Source organism: Dioscorea cayenensis, chromosome 15 (genome assembly GCF_009730915.1).
Source record: "Dioscorea cayenensis subsp. rotundata cultivar TDr96_F1 chromosome 15, TDr96_F1_v2_PseudoChromosome.rev07_lg8_w22 25.fasta, whole genome shotgun sequence".
NCBI classification, from domain to species: Eukaryota; Viridiplantae; Streptophyta; class Magnoliopsida; order Dioscoreales; family Dioscoreaceae; genus Dioscorea; species Dioscorea cayenensis.
In genome coordinates this window covers 22,986,546-22,997,365 of record NC_052485.1, presented here as the reverse complement: position 1 = coordinate 22,997,365, position 10,820 = coordinate 22,986,546, and the positions used below count along the sequence as shown (strand labels likewise).

At 35.6% G+C, this 10,820-nt stretch overlaps 1 protein-coding gene across 1 annotated transcript; it reads right to left on the bottom strand.

Moving 5' to 3' along the window:
- Positions 1 to 3,895: 3,895 nt before the first annotated feature.
- LOC120276894 (cytochrome P450 78A5-like) lies at positions 3,896 to 5,741 on the bottom strand. Its single transcript, XM_039283629.1, has 2 exons — positions 4,742 to 5,741; positions 3,896 to 4,600 (listed from the first exon to the last, which is right to left on the bottom strand). The coding sequence occupies exons 1-2, from the start codon at positions 5,669 to 5,671 to the stop codon at positions 4,001 to 4,003; spliced, it is 1,530 nt and encodes a 509-aa protein (XP_039139563.1). The 5' UTR covers positions 5,672 to 5,741; the 3' UTR covers positions 3,896 to 4,000.
- Positions 5,742 to 10,820: the final 5,079 nt, after the last annotated feature.

The window sequence follows — 10,820 nt, the reverse complement described above, 5'->3', positions numbered from 1 at the left end:
TTAATCCCGGATATAAAAACCAATTAATCTTGGCCACTCAGTACATATTTAAATAGAAACAACGATATTTAAGCACTTTTTTTAAAGCGTAAAGCGCAATATATTAAAGCGAAAACATCGATAGTTAAACAAAGACAAACAAGCATATAAAGCAGAGAACTCATTTCTTAAACGAGAGCTTATGTTTTAAACAAAGACCTCATTTTTTTAAACAGAAACCTCATTGAGTAGGGACGTTGAGTATCTCATCGTCGTCGATCTCAGCGAACGCTTGAGTCTCTGAGCTCGGATCCGGGCGAGCGATCTCGAAGGTGGCATGCTCGTGTGGGGGTCTTAAAGGAGAAATCTTTATTGGCGTTGGCGATCCGGTTGGCGACGTTCCTCGCGAGTAGGGAGTGGTGAGGTCTTCGATGGCGACGTCGGATAAGGCAGAGTCGAACTTGAACGGAACCATTCTCGATTGCGGAGACCGCATGACATGGATAGCAATAGGGTTAGGGTTAGGGATCATTCCGGGGTTTGGATCCATGGTGCCTAAGTCGGTGACGGGAGCGGAGGGAGGAAGCGGTGCTGGATGAGGGTTCGATCTCGCCCGTCTTCGTCTTCATCTTCATCGCCTTCCCACGTCGTCGACCTCATCTCTTTCATCTTCTTCGTCGTCGACCTCGGGGAAGACCGTATGCTCCTCGTCGTCGAGCGAAGGCATCGAAAGGTTGCACTCGTACATATTTAAATAGAAACAACGATATTTAAGCACTTTTTTTAAAGCGTAAAGCGCAATATATTAAAGCGAAAACATCGATAGTTAAACAAAGACAAACAAGCGTATAAGCAGAGAACTCATTTCTTAAGCAGAGAGCTTATGTTTTTAAACAAAGACCTCATTTTTAAAGCGAAACCTCATTTGAGTAGGGACGTTGAGTATCTCATCGTCGTCGATCTCGCGCGAACGGCTGAGTCTTTCGAGCTCCGGGATCCGGCGAGCGATCTCGAAGGTGGCCTGCTCATGTGGGGTCTTAAAGGAGAAATCTTTATCGGCGTTGGCGATCCGGTTGGCGACGTTCCTCGGCGGTCGGAGTGGTGAGGTCTTCGATGGCGGCGTCGGATAAGACGAAATTTGAACTTGAGCGGAACCATTCTCGACTGCGAAGACCGCAACATGGATAGCAATAGGGTTAGGGTTAGGGATCATTCCGGGGTTTTGGATCCATGGTGCCTAAGTCGGTGGCGAGAACGGAGGGAGGAAGCGGGCCCGGATGAGGGGTTCGATCTCGCCGTCTTCGTCTTCATCGCCTTCCCCGTCGTCGACCTCATCTCTTTTCATCTTCTTCGCTCGTTGACCTCGGGGAAGACCGCATGCTCCCTCGTCGTCGAGCGAAGGCATCGAAAGGTTGCACCTTTTTCTCCGAACATGAAATCCCATTTTTTTCATGCAACGTGATCTGTGATTGTGAGCCGCATGCTTTGTCTCATCTGGCCCGATCCAAGCTACGATAAAAGAGATTTTGGGGGTGATAAATACACCACAAAAACTCATTTCTTAAAAGCAGACCTCATTTTTTTAAACAAAAACCCTCATTTCTTAAACAGAAAACTCATTTCTTAAACAGAGACCTCATTTTTTTAAAGCGAAACCTCTTTTCTTAAACGAAAACTCATTTCTTAAACGGAAAACTCAATTTTTTTAAACAAAAAAACTCATTTTTTTAAATAGAAAACTCATTTTTTTAAACAGAAACTCAGTTTTTTTAAACGAACCTCATACTCTCATATTTTTAAATAGAAGCTTCATTTTCAAATAGAAACTCATTGTACCCAAGGGCATTATAGTCAAACCCTGTCACACTTGCCATAACTTCCCACGCAAGGGACAATTTCGTCCAAAAAATTCCAAATTAACTCTATCAATCACTATTAGATGTTTGGGGGGTTTAAAAAATCATTGTATTCAAAAGGAAGGGGTTTTTGAGGAGTGCAAAACTAACGGGGTGTTTTTGACAATATTGCAAACTTACAAGGTGTTTTTGGCAATTTCCACAAAACTAAATAATAATAATAATTTTTCAAAGTAAATTAAAAAAAAAAAAAGGTTAAAATGCACTGGTTCTTTTTAACCATAAGTAACTAATATTAGATATTACTTGTTTTAAAAAAAATAAAAGTGAGTAAACTACATTTTCAAGGAAAAGAGATACAAATAGAAATATAAAATATATATATAATAATAATAATAATAATTGGGACTACAAGGTATAGTAAATAATTAAAATAAGTAAAAATAATAATAGGCACCCGCTCTGTATTATAATAGAGCATTATTCATTCACTATTTATTAGACTTAGATTATTGTTTATTTTTTGCACAATGAGTCTTAATATGGGTTCTCTATTGAAGTAGCTATATTTTTCACCCCTCAAACGTTGTGTGGTAGAGAGAATTATCATCGTGAGATTATTGTTCCTGATATATTATCTTATAAATGTGGCAAGCCTACACTGTTTAATATTTTAACTTGGTCCACGTGATAAATTGTTAAGATGACGTTTGTTGTTTATTTGTCAAAATAAAATAAAATAAGGTGCAACTGTTTATTCTATTTATAAGAAAATCAAGTAGATAAAATAAGAAGAAATAAAAGAAACTGAGAAAAAGGACACAAAATGAGACAATGTTCAAAACTGCATGGAATCAATGAAAAAGTATCATTAATGAAAAATATCAGATAAGAAAAGAAGAGAAACAAAACAACCAATGAACAACCCAAGTCTTTGTAGTTTTCAAACCTTGATGTTTACTGAATATACATTGATAATTAAATCACTATCATCAGATAAGTTTTGAGTCAGGTCTTAATAAAACTCCTTCAAATGAGACCAAACTCTCAGCTTTGATTGTTCCTCTCATCTTTGTCCCTTGATCTTGATCCATTCTCACAGAAAATATAAATTTAATGTTTGTAATTTATACTAGAGATTCTAACAGTGTGATTAATATACAGACATGCTAGAAAAACAGAAACATATATATAAGACATAACTGATAACTGAGTTCCCAGGGTGGCATTCCAACATCACCAAGATAAATAATACACAAATTCATTGAGAACTAAATATATGTCACTCTCATTGATGAAGATTAAGATTAATTCTTGTTTTCGAGTTGAGTTGTTTGGGATAGTTTGTTTTATTTTGCATTCAAATGAGAACTTCCAAAGGAATTGGATAAGTTATTTAAGTACATTATCTTTTGAACAGTTTGTGAAGATTTCTGTCAATGAAGATGAGGATAAGAAAGCTTGTAATTTATCGAAATTATCGAATCCGAAGATTTTTATCTTCACTTTCAAGTGGAGTTCCAATAGAATCAGATAAGTTATTTAAGTAGATTATCTGTTCAACAGTTTGTGGAGGTTATTGTAAAGGAAGATGTTTGTGTTATCAATACTTTGGATGATGTTATTAATTAAATTAGATAAAGAGATTGGAATCTAATGCCACAAAAGATGTCTAAAGATGCTTTGATGCGGAAATGGCTAATGATGAATTTTGAGGATGGAATTCAATTGGAGGTCAAAAGAATATCAAGATTTTTCTCTCCAAAATCTTTGATTTATACCCACATAAATGCAAAAGCTAAAGAATAAGGAATATGGAATAGATAAGAACCAAGAAAAAATTCTATGCTGGATTTGAATCCTCCAAAAAACAGCAACACATTGGAATCAAATTTATTGCTTGCAGATATTTTGCTGAAAAGAAGCAGAGGTGAATAAAATGAGACATTTTAACCACATTCTCATCACTTCACTGTCAATTGAGACATGAAATCTCTACTTTGAATCCCATTCATGCAAGTGCTACTTTACACAGATTCTTCAAAGATTGCACCAAAAACCAACATTGAGAATTTCATGTGTTTACATACATTACAACCAGATCACAAAACAAAACAAAACAAACAGTTTGTTACAGAGAAAATCAAGCTTAAAACTACAGACATTCAACTCCTAGGAGTAGCTCTGCAAATCAAGGGGTTCTTCATCTCAAGAGACAACTTCAAACATTCAGACAAATCCACACCAGGCTTTGATGGCAGCCATTTGAAGCTCTGAAGTAGCTGAGCAAGCCAAAGATGAACAGTGGCCAAGCCCATGGCTTTCCCAGGACAAACTCTCCTCCCAGAACCAAATGGAGCAAGCCTAAGATCAGATCCCATGATGCTCACTTCCTCCTCCATGAACCTCTCTGGCTTGAATTCATTAGCCTCAGACCATACACATTCATCGTGTGTTATCGCATACATATTCACCATTGCGGTAGTCCCGGCAGGGATGAAGTAATCACCGACATTTACGTTGTGAATTGCAAGTCTAGCCCAAGAAAGGAGAGGACCAGGAGGGTGCATTCTAAGAGATTCTTTAACAATACATTGAAGGTAATGGAGGTTGGTAATATCTTCATCAGAGACAAGCTTGAATTCTCCAACAACAGCATCAATCTCAGCTTGAGCTTTGGCTTGGATTTCAGGATGTAAGACCATTCTAGCCATGATCCATTCAAGAAGAATTGCCACAGTATCAGTGCCTCTGAAGATCATCTCCTGATTCCATGCAAAGGTGGCCATTAATGAAAACAACAGGACACACACATGCTGACAATTCACTTTTTATCTTAAGTATTCATAATGAATCTAACAACATTAAGATCATATATAATTAAAGTTGGGATTTTTAATTCTTACCCAGAGAACAGCAACCATATCAGCATCAGAGAGCTTTTCATCCTTCTCCAAATCAAGCAGGACATCAACAAAGTCACAAACACTACTTGAAGAAGCTGCACCAAAAGCACTTCTTTTGCATCTATGTTCCTCAATGATCCTCCCAACAAAGAGATTAACTTTTGAAACCAGCTTTTTGCACCTCCTCCTCACACCTTGCAAATCCAACAACCCTAACAATGGCAGATGATCACTCCAGTTGAACATCCCAAGCAGTTCATACCCTTCCTTCACAAGCCCTTCCAGTTCCAAACCTTCTCCTTCTCCAAAATCAAATCTTTTTCCAAAAACACTCATCATTACATTGTTCAAAGACGCAAAATGCAACACTTTCTTGATCTCCACCTCACCATCTCTCCCCATCAAGCTCTGAATCTCCCCAACCATATGAGCCCCAATCTCTCTACGCTGCTGTCCGAAGGCTGAGATTCTCCTAGGGCTGAACAAATAGGTGGCAGAGATCCTCCGGAGATTCCTCCAATACTCACCGTATGGAGCAAATCCCATCGCACGATGAAAGAGAAGCTCGTAAGCTGATTCCTTGATTGGACGATCAGCGAAGGCCGAGCTACAGAGGATTTCCTTTGCGGTTTCCGGGTGGCTGGAGACGATGAAGCGAGAGAAACCAACAGAGAAAGCCATCAGCTTGGAAGCTCTCAAAGAATGAGAGAGCTTAGCTAGTGCACGGTGAGCGGCGGTGCCGGAAAGAGCTAAGACAACGCCGGGAGGACCCGGAACAGCCCTGGCGGCGCGAGAGAAGGCCCATGCGACGCCGCCGGGAGCGAACCAGAGAAGCGCGATGCCGGCGAGAAGGACGACGATGAGAGGAGGGATTGGGAACTTGGAAAGCAAAAGGAGAGAAAGAGTAGGATCGAAGGTGGAAGTCGCCATTTCCAGGTGTGAAGTGGAGTTACGAGAGTTACGATTTCGGAAGTGGAGTTCCGGCGGGAGCGCTGAAGAGCTTTAGTGGGTGTTTGGGGACTTAAATAACAACCAGGCCTGGTTTGAAATTTAACCATGGTTTAATAATAGCCCGAAGTTTTAACCATGGTTAATATAATAGTACCCCAGACTTTGAGCGTTTACATCCCTGAGCTTCTTTATTTTTACATTTTTAGTCCCTGTGACTCTGGTCCTGTGATTCTTTAATTTTGCATTTTAGACCCTGTTTTATGCATTTATGACACTGGGAATTGTTTTTTTCATCTCAGTCCCTTTCTTTTGTTCAACCGCCAGTATCAAGTTGAAGGAAATTACGGATTTGCCACTTTAAGCGGTTGGAAATGGCGCCAAAGGGCAATTTAGTCAATTAAAAGATAGGGTCTGGTCACCTTACGGTGAGGAAACCAGCTAATCATAACCATAGATTGTGAAGGATGGACACGTGGCTTAACAGGGACGCGCTCTAGAATACGTCACGTTCGTCACCGCGGGAACCTTCGGTTCCTGGACCCCGAGGTCTGCGGCGCCGCCCGACTCGCTGACATCGGTGATATCCTGCCTCGAGATCGCGAAACAGGGTTCAGTGCGAATCTCAAGAACGATCAGCCGCCGATATGATACACTTTGTGGGTCCTACTTGTACCACCACCGTCAGTTCATCCCAATCAATCAATCATACTATGGGTTGTTTTTTTTTCTTCAATAATTAGATAACTCAATGATATTAACGAGAAACAAAAATTTGAATCATTATTTTCAGAGTTCACTACTCTCTCCGTTGTTTACTCTTTTTGTTCATTTTTATTTGTCATAATTAATCATGTTCTTTTTTATAAAAAAAATAAAAAAAATATCTGTCACAAATCTATGTTTTTTATCTATCTGTCATTCCCTAAAATAAAAAAATATTTACTATCTTTTTTTTTTAAATATCTTATCACTATTCAATTCTTTTTTTTAAATTAAATATGAGAAAGAAGTGTGAATATATAAATTAAGAATAATTTAAAAAAGATAATTAATTTTGTATACAATTTTGTAAAATAACTAAGTTTATTGGTATGTGAGATTTGATTAACCATGACAAATAAAAATGAACGAATGAAGTATTATTTATCAATGAATTCAAATATCTGGATATGGGTCTCATATATAAAAAAATAATAATGATTTCATCCCTCTAAGTCGCAAGATAGAAATTTATTTTATGAGATTCATAAATCATCGTAACTCTGGATCTATTTATTCCTTCGATAATTTCTAAATTTGGGAGTGTTCATGGTCTCCTATTCGGTAAAAAAAATGGTATTCATTGATTGGTCAATTTGCACAACGGTAGAGATTGCTCATAATTTTCCTTTTTAATTAATAAATTAAAAAAATCTCTATTTTCTTCACCTATATATATTAAAATAATAAGTGAGATATATAATGAGATCAGAACTCCATTGTTGGTATTCAACATGTGAGCTCCTTCTTGCCATTGATACAATCAAGGACCACACTGATCAGAGAATGGGGCTTGTCATAAGGGTAAGTCCTCTATCTGGATTCTCTGAATGATGCATGTGCACTGTGAATTGTTTCGGTGTCGTCTAGCCTCTCGCATTTCAACCGAATCATCATCGGTCGGAAAACACGACAAATGGTACTTAAACTTGTACGGTTATAAAACCATTGATCTTTGCCCAGTGTCGGAAAATGTGTCGATTGGTATATCTCCATATCTTGCATTCGGCTTGTTAGATACATGATCGAGTTATTACTATTTATAGTGCAAAGATTTTTTTTATTATATTACTATGTAAAAAAAATAATTAAAATTTGTAGACAGTAATAAATCGCGATAATAAAAAAAATAACAAGAATATAAATTTAAATATAAAAAACTTAAAATCATTAAAAAAACTACTTGAAAAATTAAGAAATAAGTTTAAATAAATGTTTAGTTTTATTACAAATCATATTATTAATATGGTGAAGCATGAAAAATGATTAAGATGATTCTATTGTTTAGTAACCTAAATTCTTTGAATCAATATTTTTATGCTAATTTGTGGATAAAAACAAAAGGTACGGATAAGAGAATGTGATTCTTTCATGATTATTATTAGCATAGAAACAAAGTTTGGTGGATTAGGAATTCAAGAAGGATATTATTGTCTTGCATTTCTTTGTCACTCTTTATCTAAAAAGAAAACATTTTCCATGATTAGTATTTTAATAGAATAGGAGTTTATTTCGTGGAGATTTCTTTATTAAAATAACAAAAAGTTATAAGGACATGTGTATAATTTAGCTCAACAAAATTCCAACATTTAAACATGGTTTCCATAAGAACTTATTCAAAGAGATGTGTTCCAATTGGGAAGTGGATGGATTGCTTTCAATCTATATCTTTAGCATTTGTGTTCTTTAGTGTTTTTGTCTTTTAATTTGAAACAATTGAGTCTTTAAAAGGATAATTAAGTTAATTAATCATTCTCCTTTTGTTGTTTGCCATGTGTTTAAATACTTATTAGAGACTTGAAATTTTGAAATAATGGTTGACCATTACTTTGGATAATGTTTGGGAGTTTAGTAATTCACAACATCTATTAACTCTTGATTTTGGTTTTATTGGATGTATTTAAAGAATATTCAGTACAGTCCACGTATTTTGGATAAAATATTCACTTTGGTCTCATATAACTAACATAACACTCGCATGGCAATGCAGCCAAGTATTTGTACCTTTTTTATATTAAATTAATTAACGTTGAAGCGGATATTTAAAATCTATGTATGTTACTATTAACATATCTAGTTCACATAGTAAATGTGTCAATATTTGGGAAATATTGTTTTTTCAATAAAATGTATTTTTATATTTTATATATTTTATTTGCACACCCATCATTTTCGTCGTTATTTTTTCCTTCACCTCATCCATCAAAGTCTTCTCATCAAGTTTCGTTCTTCATCTTTTATTTTGTTTATTTTCTTTATTTATCTTATCTTCTTTTTATCTTCATTTTTATCCTCAGCCATGAGTTGCAAAAATGCTAGAAAAAATGCAAAATTAAAAAAAGTAATTGACCTTAATACCTTCATCTTCAAACGTGAGTTGCATGAAAAAAATAATAATAAAAAACATAAAATAAGAACTACGAACTAGTCTAACGATAACTGCCCATACGACCATACTTATAATTAAGGGACTTGAGTTCGAACCTCTCATATTACAATTCGTTTGTTGACTTTATAAAAAAAACACAAAATAAAAAAAATAAAAAATAAACAGTTGACCTCAATAATTTAATCTTTAAACTTCAACAAAAGAGTTTGAATTATTAGGAACAGGCATTTCCGGATTCATTGCATTGTTTTCAGAGATGTTTATCAAAGTGGTTGATGCATGAGTACTTGTTTTCCATTTTTCTTCGCATGAGATGAGATTCATTGCACTTTGTATCTTTAAATGATGAAGCGGGCCTACAGTTGCAATAATCAATGGCAAAAAAGACGTATTCATGAATTTTTCCCCATGAACTTGATTTATTCTTAAACCATTCAATATTAAATCATCAAGTTGGGTTGTAGTCTTATTATTAACAGCATGATTTAAATGCAGCATACAATATTAATTTTTTTTTTCTATCAAGGCATGATTTTTTGCTTTAGAATTTCCTATTGAAAGCAATCTGAAGAAAGATACGTCTACGTATGTATGTATATATATATATCATGGTGTATTGCACCAAAAAATAGATGCGTACCTTGCATGGTTTTCTACACCTACGGATTTGCACTCATATTTGTCCAGCGATTCTATCCAATTCATCAAGCACTCTCTTGAATTCCTAAGCGCTATATCGGCTGACCTCACCAACAACACAACATAGACCCAGAAATGATTCTCACCACCTGACTGAGAAGATTTTTATTGTCTACAGGTGGATCTCGTGGTCTCAATCATTATTCGTCTCTCCCATTTCTGTTTATTTTTTCTTCCATGTTTATTTTCATTTGGTTTTTTTAATGAATTCGTGATTTATTTATTTATGTTTTTAATATAGATGTGCATTGAATGGTAATTCACTTATATTATCACATCAGTTGGACATGTTGCATCATGCATAATAAAAAATCATTCCAGAACTAGTTTTCATGTCTCTGGTCCGGTATAAAAGTGATTTAATATAAAGATTAATTTAACACATAACATACTTGGTAATGGATGTCACTTATTAGGAATGTCTTCTTAAAGATATACTGTACAAAAAAATAACATTACTTTCTATTGGTTTCAGGCCCATTTTTTGGGCTAGTAATATTGGGCTTGAGGCCCCATGAAGCAATATCAACTTGTGGAGTACAAACAAGGTAATTTAAGTGCAGAGAAGTGCATGTAAAAAAGGCAGTCAGCTCAATGCTAAAAGATGATGTTTGTATTCTTGTGAACCTCTAGCTTATATGTAGAGAGGTGAACCTTGTTATCCCATAAATTGAATTAGTGGAAACAATCTAAGAGGTTTTAAGGAGTCTCGTGATTTTCTCCCGATCTTAAAAAGTTTTTCATGCTAAAAGCTTATTGCTAAATTGGTTTGTAAACTAACATCTTATTCTAACATTCAAGAATGGTGAGGGTTAATTTACATGCTTTAATTATGTATTTCTAGGGTCGTGACCTTCCCAATTGGATCATGAAAGGTTTTTGAGGGCCTGGGTTTTTCTTTTAATTTTTTTGCTTCTGTGTTGTATGGTGTTAGTTCGTTAGCTCCTCTCTTCCTTTTTTTTTGTTTGTTTTTTTTATTAATAAATAGATGGTCTTTTTTAAAAACATTTAAGAATGGCACTGAAGTTGTTTGGAGTCGCTTGAAGGTGCATGTGGCCATACTAGCAAGCATACGGGTTTACACTCATATTGGAGGCTGCACAACACAACTTGGAAACTATGCCGATCATAGTGCACTTATATATGTGGCTATGTAAAGCCACCATAGAGCCATATGAATAAGTATGCGTTTCGTACAAAAACCTGCACACTACAACCAAAGAACTGTGTGGGCTAAAATACGATTTTATATGTGACGGTGTACATAAACAGTAACTTGCT

Bases quoted from the DNA above. Each gene is read 5' to 3' on its own strand.
- LOC120276894 (XM_039283629.1), bottom strand. From the start codon at position 5,671: ATGGCGACTTCCACCTTCGATCCTACTCTTTCTCTCCTTTTGCTTTCC. The intron at 4,601-4,741 runs GTAAGAATTAAA...GCATGGAATCAG, and splicing joins ATATGGTTGCTGTTCTCTGG to GAGATGATCTTCAGAGGCAC.